At 42.1% G+C, this 14612-nt stretch overlaps 2 protein-coding genes across 2 annotated transcripts; both read right to left on the bottom strand.

Moving 5' to 3' along the window:
* Positions 1–2492: 2492 nt before the first annotated feature.
* LOC143266306 (uncharacterized) lies at positions 2493–6274 on the bottom strand. Its single transcript, XM_076541844.1, has one exon. The coding sequence runs from the start codon at positions 4943–4945 to the stop codon at positions 3359–3361; it is 1587 nt and encodes a 528-aa protein (XP_076397959.1). The 5' UTR covers positions 4946–6274; the 3' UTR covers positions 2493–3358.
* A 5210-nt stretch (positions 6275–11484) lies between these two features.
* LOC105664163 (uncharacterized) lies at positions 11485–13397 on the bottom strand. The gene has a single exon (XM_012297562.2). It carries the CDS (start codon positions 12868–12870, stop codon positions 11632–11634), a length of 1239 nt encoding a protein of 412 aa, XP_012152952.2. The 5' UTR covers positions 12871–13397; the 3' UTR covers positions 11485–11631.
* Between the last annotated feature and the right edge of the window lie 1215 nt (positions 13398–14612).

Consider the following 14612-nt stretch of genomic DNA (forward strand, 5'->3'; position numbering starts at 1 on the left):
TTTCGAGATATTAGCGAAAAAAATTGTTATTAACTTTTGAAATCAACTTCGAACGATTTTAATGTCCTTTGAATATGTTGTTAGGGGCGTGGTTCTGGACAACTTTTTCCTCTTGCGAAATTGACGGAAAGCTTTTGTTTTCGAGATATTACAGAAATTGTTGTTAACTTTTGAAGCCAACTTCGAACGATTTGTATGTCCTTCTAATACGTTATTAGTAGCATGATTCTAAACGAGTATTTCCTTATGCATAATTGACGGAAAACTTTAGTTTTCGTGATATTAGCGAATAACTATTGTTATTATTATTAGTGGAACGCCCCGTGCTATACACGGGAAAGACAAGAAAGGGCAATTACAATGCACTGTACCAAAACATTAACTAAGCTTTGCCGCTTTGACACGCAACTTATGCAGCAAGATGAGTTCACGTTGACGTTCGTGTATTATTCCCATTGCTTGGTACAGTCTCCCTACCGTTCTAAGAAACATTTTTTTTATTTTTTAGTTGCAAGGATTATTTTTTCTATGCATGTTCGGCGGTTTTTCCTAGGTGGGTGGTCCGATCGGAACAAAGCCTTTCGCATCTTGTGGAGTCTAACTCCCCATTGATACGATTATCAAAAATTTTTTCATTTTTTAGTTGCAAAGGATTATTGTTGCAAAAAAAGTTGAAAGACGAATATCCATGTTGTCTTTTACTTAATTATATTCATGGCATTTACGCAGACAAAAAAAAGCCCGGAAGAACTGTCTCACAGTATCCTATACAATTCTCCCCATTCCACTAAAAAGCGTGAAATAAAATAATTTTCAGAAAAAAAATACACCGACTTCGAAATGCACTAAAAAGTATAAAATAATTTCTATTTCCTAATGAAGTAATTTCTATTGCTTTCAATCATACAATTACGTCACAGATATGAATTAAACCTATTTACTCGTTAGGTAGTATATTAAATACATTTCAACCTTTTCGAAGGCGGCGCAAAATTAAGAATACCTCAGTAAACGTTGCTGCCAATAACCAGTTGATTGTGGTATGGCGTATTAAAAATTAATAAATCCTGAGAAAGAATACGAACCATTATAGATATATCTGGTAATATACGTAAATGTAACGACTGCATCTTCATTTCGCAACGTTTCTGATATAAATGAAATTGAATCGACTTCGTTCGCATGTGGGAGCCAGGGACCTAAGAACCTATAAACGGAGCCCACGACGCGGGAATTACCAAATTTGCGGCAGATAGGCTCTATCTTTATAGCATATGCGGCGATCGAGTCTTTCCGTCGCATATTCTATGAATCTATCCCTTGGCGGACTACCGCCGCATATATGCGTTCTGCGTAAATCATCAATTTCGCCAAAGAACTCATATATGCGTTTGGCGAAAACAATTGATTGAGCCGAGAAACGCATATATGTGTCCCACGTAAATGCGTGGCTATGGCCGAGAAACTTAACATGCGTTCCGCGCAAACAACTTATAGAGCCGAGAAACGCGTACATGTGTGCATGCACGTAAATCTGTGCATGTACATACAATATGTCCAGAATTTGACTTGGAATGCTATGAACGAAAGCCGCGATTAAGCAGAAATATGCGCTGGCAATTTTTAATGACCATCGCGGCAGGAGTTCGGCCCCACGGTACGGTTCACTTCGAACCGTCCCGTCCGCAAAGGGCTAGATAGACCATAGTTACATTCTATACGCATTAACACCTATTTCGCGGCGTGCTTTCGAGTTATATGTATAGAAAAAGAAATAGCGATACAATTATTGCCTATGTTCGGCTGTCCAAAGGTTGACATGTTCAAGAAAATGTTTTATTTTTGCGCCGCCTCCGAAAAGGTTGAAATGTAGTTAATATACTACCTAACGAGTAAATAGGTTTAATTCATATCTGTGACGTAATTGTATGATTGAAAGCAATAGAAATTACTTCATTAGGAAATAGAAATTATTTTATACTTTTTAGTGCATTTCGAAGTCGGTGTATTTTTTTTCTGAAAATTATTTTATTACAAGAAATGTTCTTGACTTGATTTTACTTGAGTTTAATATGTTTCGACTCCGACAAAGCGAGAATCTAATCCTGCCCAGTTTTAACGAAAAACAAGCGAAACGGGGACCCGAAAGTACTTTAGAAAAAATGCCTAACAGTAAACTATACGTACTGTATGGTTATCAATGTTGCTCGAAGGGGACTCTAACCCGATCTTGCTCAAAAGTGACTTAGTTTTAATTCAACGTGAAAGACTCTAACTAAACTCTGACAAAGGTTCCTCGTTAGTCCACGTTCGAGAATTAACTGGGTCCGAGGCGTCTTCTCCACAACCCTTTTTATACTCAAAAATGGGTAGAAAACGAGTAGTGGTGGAGACGGTGGGAACGAATCAACGCGACGTTTTCGTCTAACGAATTTTTCATCGCGTTGGTCCGAAGACGTTAGATGTTCTCAAGCGAAGCCTAATAAGGAAACCCTGGTAACTGGAAAAACTAGGCAAGACTAGACTCTCGCTTCGCGGTGGTCTTAGGCTATTCCTGAATATTCATCTTCGAGGAGTAAAAAATCATTGGCGTACGTAACATCTCCCCCCTTAGAGGAAACATCGCGGTAACCGATGCTTTCGACTCCCCGGAGGTGAATATTCAGACTAAGAAATGTTTTGTAAAAGGCAAAATTTAGGCAGAAACGAATGAAATTGAAACGCGCTGTAGTGTGCTGTTGGTTTAGTGTACGTGTGGGAACTTAACTTTAACTGGGGGGTCTTCCTGAGGTTGATCTTGTCTGGATAGTTGTAAGTGGATGGCCGGTGTCTGTCCGAAGGTGGCTGAAGACTGGCCGGACTTCTCATTCGGCCGCACGGTGGTCAGCCCGCTCACGGGTTTCAGGGAGAATGGTAGGCTGCACGCTGGAGCGCTGTTTCCTCCTTTTGCCCAGTGAATCCCCTGGCATCCAGTAGGCAATGTTTTCGTCTGTTAAGTGGGCCAGGATCAATCCGTTTTCGCAGACGTATGTGACCGTTGCAGGATTGTCACCGGTGCTGGTACTCCTGTCTTCAGTCTTGGGGACACGAGTTTGGCTTGCTCGCCCCAAGACGCATTTCCCTGATCCTGGCACGAACTGCCCCGTTGTGAGTTTGACAAGTCCGCATCGTTTCTCGACACGCCAATTGCCCCGTTGTCCTGTTTGCTGAGCAATGTCCCTCCGACCTTCTCCTTGTTCAGTCTGAGTGCTGCGATTCTCCATGTTAGTTGTGAGGTTTACTGCTTGAAGATTGTCTGAAGACTGTGGCGAAGTCCTGCTCGGCTCCTTTCCTCGTCTCCTAGGGTTCTTAAATTTGTTTAGATTATGGTGGTTAACGTACGAGCAATAGTTTTACCACTGCTCTGCGTCGTTACGGGTGGTCCTGATGGTTCCAATTCGATGGCCATCCCTGCATCCTCAAGGGTCCTGTTTCTGAGATATGTAACTTGATGTTCTGTTATTGCTGGTACAGGTTTAATTTTAGTTAGATACAAAATTACGAAACTCAGTTCTACGGCGATCGTCAGCATGACGGCGATGCTTCCTCCTGCATATGCCCCGATGTGTAGCCGTTTTTGCAGGCGATGCTGTTCCGTTAAGGCTCGCGCCTTTTCCTCTACCTGTGTTAAGGATACGGCTGCGTCGCTCTTCGCCCAATCCCGGTTAGTCTGCAGCGGGGTAGTGTGGCTGAGTTCCTCTATTATCTTGATATGTTGGTCGCCAAAATTTGGGGATATTTTTGTAAAGTTTAAGGATATTGTTGGAAAATAGGTGAATTCTTCAGTTGTTTGGACGGCGTCTAGGGCTCGAACCCTTGTCGAATCCGTAACAGCGGTGCATCCTGGCCTTAATGTTATTATTCCAGCTCCCTGTATATACGTCGACCCAGCGGGACGTGCCTTGCAAAAGAACTGTACCCTTACCTCTTCTCGTTCGAAGAAAAGCCAGGCCTGTTTACTCTTTAAGGGTTGCCAGAGGTCCTTGAGAGTGAGACTCAGACGGATGTCGCATATTTTCCATGTCTTTGGAATTACATGGTTTAAAAGTTCTGTTTCGCAAGTGGGCTTCTTGTGCAGGTTGTTTATGGGAATGGTTGCTGGTCCTATGTATTCTCCGTGGAGCCGGCCACACCGCTGCAAGTACTCCTCACTTAGGGTAATATAGGTGAGGCCATCGGTCGAGACTGCAATATATGGTGTTTTGGGTTTAATGTAACCAGTTACTGTGGTTGATCCCCTGACTTCGGTTAGTGGATTTGGGTGCATTTTATAGAGATCATAGGTGACCGTGTCCAATAGTGGGACCACGAGCTCGAAAAGAACTCGGCCCTTAGAATATACCACCTGTAGTTCGGTGATTCCACTGAATTCCTCAGCCAACAGCTCTGCTGGTGTTAAGGGAAAATCGTATGATGTTGACTGGCGAATCTTCTTGGCGGATTCCAGAAGTTGTTGTGGTGATAGAATAGCCGGATGAAGAACCCCTTGTCTAGCAAAAAGGATGGCATCTATAATTATTATTAAATGCGATCCGTATTCCTCGATCGTCCTATCCAGTTGATTAATCCATTGGAGTAGAAGATCATTAATCTGCCTCTCTTTGATCTCTGCCTGCGCTTCCTGTAGAACTGCAGCTAGTGTTGCGACTCTGTTCAGAATTCTGTGTGCTTCAACGGTTGTGTTAATTAGCTGGTTATGAAGTTGTTGAAATTCCGATCGCATAATATAGGTTTGGTTGGCCACCAACTCCGCCATCTGGCCCTGATTAGCATAGAGCTTGTCCAGTTCTTCATTGTAGTAATGGGCATCATCTTCGGTGAGGGTCCCGAAGAGCACCTTACTGACGGCGCCAACAAAGGAGAGCGGTGCGTTCCTCTTCGATTTAGTTGGATGATACTGTTCCATCGGGATGTCCCCGATTGATGCCTTCAGAAGGTCGCTGTACCGGTTTGTTCCTTCCAACTTACGTCGGAGTTGTGGTCCGTACTGATCACTCGGGCAATCCTTTATTTGGTTGTCATGGCAAAAATCTTGAATCCTCTTCAGATGCTCCTCCAACAGTGGTCGATGACGCAGGTAGTTCTTGATCTCTACTGAAGTTACCAATTTCCACTTACAAGGGACATCACCAAGGTGTCACACGCCGATTTTAATGAAATTGATATATGTTGTAGCTTTTTAAAAATCATTTGACACGTATTTTTTTATATCTGCGGACATCCATGTTGAGGGGGTGAAAATAGCCCTCAAAGTTCGGGGTTGAAAACACATTTTCTTTAATATCTCGGAAACTAGAGGGTGCAGGAAGGTGAATTTTTTTTTAAATTGTGTAGTTTTTAGTCAGGAATTTAGTTAGTGACAACAATTTCGGGAGAAATTATTTATTTAAATAATATATTAAAAAATTGCACTTTTTTTTCAATTTTTCACCCTAAATGCAGTTCGATTTTTTTGCAGCTTTGTATACTAAAAAAATAGATCAAAATAGGGGATACGTGTTTTTGGAATTTTTTGTTTATTGCAATTTAGCAATAATTATTACATATACAATTTTCTCCTACTTTTTACGAAGTGGGTTGCGATCTGTTTTCGAAGAGTGTCAGCCCTTTTTATGCGATAATTTGTCACGTCCTTAACAATTGGATAATATCAGATGTTTATTGTTCCATCGGTAGCCAGAGAAGGTTCAGCAGACAGGTATAAGTCCGCCGCAATACCAGTCGTCGTAATACGGAACATAGATTTCTATGGTCAATGAAACTTTTAGCTGAAGATATAAGTTTATTTATTTGACTTTTAATAATGAATTTCTTCATTGAATTTTATTATTGTGCACACTATATAGCATAATCTTCTGAAGCAAGCATTCAACTTTAGCTTAATCAATTTTTATTACATTGTCTTTTGTGAATAAATTTGTATCTAAATTCAATAAAACTAAAGGATTAGAAATTTTATGAATAAAATTTTTTCAACTTCGAAACCTATTAACATGAAATGGTTGAACAAACGGTAGGGTATTTTTTGCTATTTTTAATATTTCCTGTTTTTTACACTGTTTCTTACCTAGGGATTGATCGTCATAACTTCTTCTCGCTATATCTTTTCCATGAATCAAGAAGCAAAACAGTATTTTCTGGTTCACACGGATCAACAAAATATTGGTGGGTTTTTAAATAAAAGGTTGTTCCATTTCCTCTTAATTCGCAAAAATAAGAAAGAATTAGGCATACGTCAAGTCCTTAAATATGACCTCTTGTTGCATTTCTATATCCGTATATGCGCATTCTTTATACATGTCGATTGCATCTATTATGCTTTGTGCCAGTTTAACTTTGTTTCGATTTATGTGTACTTCCTACTTATTAGAGTTAAATATTTTCATTAAAATGCTTATAACATTAATGGGATTAACATCCATACTTATAAAAAATAAATTTTACAAATGTTCAAAAAGGGAAACAATAATACAATTACCATATACTTATTCATATCCACTTTCCTGCAACAGTATATTTTGAAATAATTTTCGTAAAGAGTTTCATTGGCCATAGAAACCTATGTTCCGTAAAGCGATGACTGGTACCGCAGCGGATTTATACCTGCCCGTTAGACCTTCCCTAGCTACCGATGGCACAATAAACATCTGATATTGTCTAATTGTTAAAAACGTAACAGATTATCGCATAAAAAGGGCTGACCCTCTTCGAAAACAAATCTCAAATTATTTCTCCGTAAAAAGTAGGAGAAAATTGTATATGTAATAATTATTGCTAAATTGTAATAAACAAAAAATTCCAAAAACACGTATCCCCTATTTTGATCCATATTTTTAGTATACAAAGCTGCAAAAAAATCGAACTGCATTTAGGGTGAAAAATTGAAAAAAAAGTGCAATTTTTTAATATATTATTTAAATAAATAATTTCTCCCGAAATTGTTGTCACTAACTAAATTCCTGACTTAAAACTACACAATTTAAAAAAAAATTCACCTTCCTGCACCCTCTAGTTTCCGAGATATTAAAGAAAATGTGTTTTCAACCCCGAACTTTGAGGGCTATTTTCACCCCCTCAACATGGATGTCCGCAGATATAAAAAAATACGTGTCAAATGATTTTTAAAAAGCTACAACATATATCAATTTCATTAAAATCGGCGTGTGACACCTTGGTGATGTCCCTTGTTAGTGTAGAAGATCTTCAACGATGGTAGCTTCTCGTAGTAAAGGCCTGTATTTTGTTTGAACATTGTTACTTCATACGCAGCTTCTGAATCCACCCCGACAGTAAAAGCCGCGAGGAGCAATAGTACCACGAATTGACCCATGACCTGCAAGGACAGAAGCTATGGTTATTGCATATAGGCTGCTTTCAATTTATCTTGGTGCTTGCGAATTATTTTGTTATTATCTGTTCTTAGAGCGACGTTGTTTAAGTCTGTCAAGTCTACTATTTCATACGGTCCGGTGTAATGCGGGTCTAATTTATGCCTTGGTTCTTTGAGTACGTAAACGTAATCCCCTATTCTGAATTTGAATGGTCTTGCGTGTCTGTCGTAATAGCGTTTGGAGCGTTCTTTTGCGTTGACGAGGTTGTCTGCTGCCAAATTGCGGATGTTGGTCATTGTTGTGATCAAGTTGGTGAGGTAAGTTCCATAAGTTTCCAAGGATGCTCCTTCCGGAAATGCGCTGGGTAGCCGTGCGGGTTTTCCAAAAATGAGTTCGTGTGGTGTGAAATTCGTTGCTTCGTGAACTGAGGTGTTGTACGATAAGGTTGCATATGGTATGTAGATGTCCCAATCTTCATATGATTCCATGTAATGCTTCAAGTATTCGATGAGTACGTGGTGACTCCTCTCCAGAGATCCATTGGATTGAGGTCTGTATCCTGATGTGGAGACTTGCTTGATCTTGAAAATTTCTGACAGATGCTTCATAACCTTTCCCATGAAACTGGTTCCTCGGTCGGTTAGAATTACTCGGGGTGCTCCAAAAATAGAAATGAAATGTTTTGAGAAAGCGTCGGCTATGGTTGTAGCTCTGATGTCCGGTATTGTTATTGCTACGCAATATTTCGTCAAGTTATCCTGTATAGTTAAGATGTGGCGATTTCCGTTAGGCGTTGCTGGTAGAGGTCCAACTGTGTCCAGAGAAATTTTGTCAAAAGCGTCCAATGGTGTATCCGTGATGATCATTGGTTGTCGGGTCTTCGCTCTTACAAGTTTTTGCTCCTGACAGCTCTTGCATTTCCTGATGAATTCCTGGATGTCGTTTCGCATTCCTGGCCATGAATATCTTGCTCTTAAACGTTTATAGGTTTTTGATACGCCTTTGTGTCCTCCTATCAGGCTGCTATGGGCTTCTTCAATGATTTGGGTGCGGTTGTCTTCAGGTGGTAATTTCGTTGTTCCCAGACAAAGTGTGATCTCGATGTTACTTCTTCCAAAAACACTTTTGATGAGAGTTTCGTATCGTTGAGTAGAGGGTTGGTCTTGTTTGTTGACTATTGTTAAACGGATGGCTGTAGTACCAGTTTCTCTAAGTGCGGTCTTCAGATTGTGTAATGCTGTGATGATATCCTCTTCTTTTGGCTCCTCAAATGAATGTTGTGTCACGAAAGCAGTGAAGATTTTGAATTGATCCATGGTGGTAGTAACAATGTGTCCCTTCCTCGGATCCTCGCTCTTCAGGGCATCCCTATCCAGGTAACCAACATCGGCAAGAATTTTTCCTCCAGGATCGGTGAGTTGACAATCGGCTGATGTGAGGTGAGCATAATTGCTTTTTAAGGCGATGATCGTGTCCTGCGATGTGATTAGTTTGAATCCCTGGTTGTGTTCTTCAACATCTTCGGCAGAAGATTCATCCGTTTGCGGTGATGATGTACTTATATCTGAACCGTCCTCAGGTAGTACGGTGGTGCTGAGTTGTCTTGGAGAATTTTCTTGTGGCTGTGTGATCAATGGAAATGGTAATCGTACAGGCAACAAAGGTGGCGGCAATCCCGGAACTGAAGGTTCTTCTATCTGGCTGCTCGTTGTTTCATGACTCTGCTGAATGTTAACAGGAGAATGTACTTCTTCTGCTGATATGATGACTGGTTGTCCAATTTCCTCTTCTTTAAAGGATATTAAGTCTTCGGCAGTTGCGGAAGTATTGGGAAGGCTCGGACTAGGTATTGCATTATTGTAGGTTTGAGTGGAATGTGCAATTGGTGTAAAAGAGCTATTGGAATTAGGGTTACTTTCTAAGACTGGTTGAGGTAATGCAATTTCTGATGTAACAATAGTTGTGTCTGATTTTGAATCTGATTGGCTTCGGCGAATCCTTCCTCTTCTAATTGAAAGGTGATGTGGGGTATTAGGTGATTCGTCTGAGCTGCTGCTTGACTCAACGTATGTTGGCCTCCTTTCTCGATCCCGTCGCAATTCGCGAATACAATGACCAATGGTGTCCGCTGTAGGTTCTAGGGTTGGAATTGGCTTCTTGTATTCTTTATCTTCTCGAGGAATTAATGGAAGACAGATGGTTGTAGGATTCCTAGACAGTGCGTCGGCGTTCATGTTTATCTTCCCTGGCTTGTGTACAACTTCGTATTCGTATTCCAAGAGTTTCAATTTCCACTTTACCAAACGTGAAGTGGGGTCTTTCACTGAGTGCAACCATACTAAGGGTCGATGATCAGTGACAAGTGTAAACTTGCGTCCGTAAACATAAGGTCGGAAATATTGTGCGGCGTAAACCATGGCTAGACATTCCTTTTCTGTTGCTGAGTAATTTCTTTCAGCTGAGTTCAAGCTGCGAGATGCGTATGCGATTGGTAGGTCGCGTCCGATTTCTCCTTGGCTCAAAACTGCTCCAATTGCGTAATCAGATGCGTCCGTGGTGACGATGAAAGGTCGGTTGAAATCCGGATATTGTAAAATTGGTTGAGTGCAGAGTTCATCCCGCAAGTTTTCAAAACTCTTCTGCTGTTCTTCGGTCCATTTGAAACGGATTCCTTTTCCCAAAAGTTGAGTTAGTGGTTTTGCCTTCAAAGAATAATCTTTGATGAAACGACGATAATAACCAGTTAATCCCAGAAATTGCTGAATATTTTTCTGCGTTTTTGGAATAGGAAAATTCTTTACAGCTTGCAGTTTTCGAGGATCATGTTTAGCACCGTCCGCAGAAAGTATGTGTCCTAAATAGACAACTTCCTTTCTCAGAAATTCGCACTTACTAGTTTGTAGAGTAAGTCCAAATTCTCTGAGGCGATTAAACAGTTTTTTAATTTTAATTTCGTGTTCTCGTAACGATGAAGAGACGACAATCATGTCATCCAGGTATACGAGGACATCTGTTCCCTGCATGCCAGTTAGTACTTGATCCACAAGACGTTGAAAAGTTGGTGGTGCATTCTTCAGACCGAATGGCATCCGTACAAACTCGAAGTGTCCATGCGGTGTGGTGAAAGCAGTCTTCTGTCTATCCTTTGGATCCATCTCGATCTGGTGAAAACCATTCGCCAAATCGAATACAGAAAAGTATTTGGCTCCTCCTAGTTTGTCCAAAAGTTCGATGATTTGTGGTAATGGGTATTTATCGCTCACTGTCTTTTCGTTCAGTGCACGAAAATCAATTACCATACGCCAACGTTTATTACCTTCGGCGTCTGACTTCTTTGGAACAATCCATAAAAGAGAGTTGTATGGTGAGGTTGATGGTTGGATGATTCCCTGAGAGAGTAAAGCTTCTACCTGTCGCTGTATCTCCTCTTGTTGTACAGGTGGATAACGATACTGTCGGGTGTTGATCGGTATTTCATCTGTTACATGGATGGAATGATGGAAATTAGGTACTTTGTTTAATTTATCTCCGGGCAGGTAAAATCTGTCCGAAAATTCCTCAACAATACGAAATACGTGTTGACGTTCTTCCGTATTGAGATGGTCGGTCCTCAAAGTCTTCTGAATTTGAGATATTCGATCTTCGGGTGGTCCTCCAGTTAAATACGACGTGACTGGATCTTCATCCGATGATTCGAAGATTTCGTAAGGTTGGATGAATTGTGGCTCGATGTCCATTTCGATGTCTTCTTCTCCGGTGTTCGTGGCAAGTACGTAGCAATTTCCATCGCGGTTGCAGACTGCTGCCTCGCCAATGAAAACTCCTTTTGGTGTCTTCAACCGCGGCAGATATCCTTCCTCGATATCTGGGTTCGCGATCGGTATAGAGATTTGTTTTACAGTTTGACCTGGAAGACAGTACCTAATCGGTGATCGAGGACGTATCTCCATGTCTGCGATGTTACTGAAGAAAATCGGTTTAGTGGGACGGTTGCGTGTAACTAAGGTTTTATGATAGTATGAAATTTCGGCCTGTTCCTGAAGAAGATATGGGCTCCCTATGAGTCCATCCACAGGAATGGGTAGATCCTTGACCACGTAGAATTCCGTGCGTGATCCATGAATCTGCAAAGTGGTAGTACCTAAGGTTTGAATGGTACTTGATGCTAGTCCCGCTATGGTGATTTTCTCTCTTGAAGTAATAATTGCCCCTTCTCCTAGAGTATCCAGGACAATTACATTAACGGAAGCTCCTCCATCGATTAGGAATTCTCCTTCTCCTTTTTCCAGTTCTGGAACCTTGATCCTAATACGTGGGGTTGGTGCTTCCTTGACTCGGCGTTCCGTGTTTCCTCCGAGAAACGGACGGTCCTTCGGCGATTGTTGTCCTGACCGCTCATCGTATCGCCGGTTTGATGAGCGCGATGCGAGTTTAAAGGCTTCCTCATCGGTTTCGGTGATGAAGTCTTCCTCGCTGCCTCGGTGCGTCGACGTGGCTGGTAGTCTTCGCTGCGTCGTGGTTTGCTGCAATTATCGCTGTTGTGCCCGATCGTACTGCAGTTTCTACAATAGTATCGGTAGATGTCTATTACTTCTTTTCGAGGGTCCTCCTCGAATTCTGACACTTCTGAAGAGTGTCCCGGAGAGCGTGAATGGCGTTGTTTACGCAAGGTCATTGCCGTTGCGCGCGTAGGGCTCTCCCCGTACTCCGACTCCGAACCAGATGTGTTCCTGTCCCGCGTGTAGATCCTACGATGAGGTGACGGTGAGCGAGGGTACACATCCCTGCGGTAAGAGTCTCTTGGTGATCTCCAGCTGTGAGAATCCTCTTTAAAACGTCGCGGTGATTCTGCTTCCCGAATTCGACGTCGATTCTTCAAGCGACGTTCGATCTCCAACACGGCCTCGTAGGCTTCCTCCAAGGACTTTAACTTGCGGTCCAAGGTAGCAATCCTCCAAGCCACTCGATCAGGCAGTCCCTCAAGGAAATTTTCCAGAATGTCCTTCTCCATTTCTTGGATGATTTGCTCGGTGTTGCTGCTATACCTATCCTTGATAGCAGCACGTGCCCCATGAGCAAGAAGGCTCGTTCTATCGATGTATCTCCTGAGTGATTCGTCGTCTCGAATTCTGAGACGCGAAACCTCGCCTTGGAGGTACGCTAAGTTCTTCCCAGGAGCGTAGCGTTTCTTCAAGAATGCTAATAGCTCCGCTACGTTCAGGAAACTTTTATCCTGGACGTTAATACGCGCCGATCCGGTCAGTTTTGTCAATACGATGGCCAGATACTCTGCTTCTGACCCTTCCGGTACTAACGCGAGCCCGTTCTCTACGCTTTGCGCGAAAACCGACAGGGTTGGATTCTCGCCATCAAAGGTAGGAATTGAAGCCGAAGCGAACTGAAAGCAATTCCGTTGCGTTAATAAGGCCATAGAGTTAGCCAAAGATAACGTTAAGTTTGTAACGTCATCAGACGAAGCTCTAGCTTGTGTCTGATTCATCTTGACGTTAAACCCTCAAACAAGACAATTAATAAAAAGTCCTAAAGGTATTCACAATCAACAGCGTATTCCACTGTACTCGATTATGAATATATCGCGCCCTATCAGACGGATATCCTATCCCACCGCTGTCACCAGTTTTCTATTGTCACGAGCCGGAGGGGTCACAGCCGCGTGGCTGGGGGTTGTATTTTGGTCAAAGTAGTGTTACTAGGCTAACTCAGGTTTGTTACTTAACCTGAGCGCCAAAGGAAAATAGACGCGGGGATGAGCCGACGTATGGCTAACGCCGGGTGCCCCAGGAGGTTGGTTATCGTGAACTAGCCGACGCATGGCTAACGCCGGGGGTCACAGGATTGGTCAAGACGCGGGGATGTACCGACGTATGGCTAACGCCGGGTGCCCCAGGAAAATGATATGTGAACTAGCCGACGTATGGCTAACGCCGGGTGTCACAGGAAATGTTAGTAGTTGTGCTCGTAACAAAGATATGCCAGTATACCTCGAGCGGCTAAGATATACCGACTGGTGGGTTTTGTTAGGACTGGTTATAAATTGACAAAGGCAATAATTAAGTTTAAAAATAAAAGTTGAAAATATATTCTTTTCCCAAAACCGGAATTACAAATGGTTATGTGTATTTGTCGGTTAAGGTGATTTTTACAAGAAATGTTCTTGACTTGATTTTACTTGAGTTTAATATGTTTCGACTCCGACAAAGCGAGAATCTAATCCTGCCCAGTTTTAACGAAAAACAAGCGAAACGGGGACCCGAAAGTACTTTAGAAAAAATGCCTAACAGTAAACTATACGTACTGTATGGTTATCAATGTTGCTCGAAGGGGACTCTAACCCGATCTTGCTCAAAAGTGACTTAGTTTTAATTCAACGTGAAAGACTCTAACTAAACTCTGACAAAGGTTCCTCGTTAGTCCACGTTCGAGAATTAACTGGGTCCGAGGCGTCTTCTCCACAACCCTTTTTATGCTCAAAAATGGGTAGAAAACGAGTAGTGGTGGAGACGGTGGGAACGAATCAACGCGACGTTTTCGTCTAACGAATTTTTCATCGCGTTGGTCCGAAGACGTTAGATGTTCTCAAGCGAAGCCTAATAAGGAAACCCTGGTAACTGGAAAAACTAGGCAAGACTAGATTCTCGCTTCGCGGTGGTCTTAGGCTATTCCTGAATATTCATCTTCGAGGAGTAAAAAATCATTGGCGTACGTAACATTATATAGGTTGTCAGTCATCGTTTCACCGAACCGAATATGCGGAACGAAAATATTTAGATAATTTCGTTAATTATGAATCCGAACGTGCCAAAACTGTATAAATGTTCTAGTAATACGTTATTCTATAGGTTTTAACCGTTTTTTATATAGGTTGTCAGTCATCGATTCACCGAACCGACTATGCGGAACGAAAAACTTTCAATAATTTCGTTAATTATGAATCCGAACATGCCAAAATGGTATAAATGTTCTGGTGATACGTTACTCTATAGGTTTTAATCGATTTTTATATAGGTTGTCAGTCGTCGTTTCACCGAACCGACTATGCCGGAGGGACATTGTCTCGCATCGGATGTTACGGCCAGGGGCGTCCAGCGAAATAATGTGCTATTTCACACGCCTCGCTGACCGTATCCTTTGATTATTTTGCTCAGCTTTCGGGTTAGCGTAGCTCGTCGGCTTACGTCGTGGCCCTGGGTCCCGTGGAAGCAGCTGCCGTTGGAGGCGTCT

The sequence above is a fragment of the Megachile rotundata genome, unplaced genomic scaffold (assembly GCF_050947335.1).
Source record: "Megachile rotundata isolate GNS110a unplaced genomic scaffold, iyMegRotu1 scaffold0190, whole genome shotgun sequence".
Classification (NCBI taxonomy): Eukaryota; Metazoa; Arthropoda; class Insecta; order Hymenoptera; family Megachilidae; genus Megachile; species Megachile rotundata.

Excerpts from the sequence above, each read along its gene's own strand:
- LOC105664163 (XM_012297562.2), bottom strand. The coding sequence starts at position 12,870 with ATGAATCAGACACAAGCTAGAGCTTCGTCTGATGACGTTACAAACTTA.
- LOC143266306 (XM_076541844.1), bottom strand. The coding sequence starts at position 4,945 with ATGGAACAGTATCATCCAACTAAATCGAAGAGGAACGCACCGCTCTCC.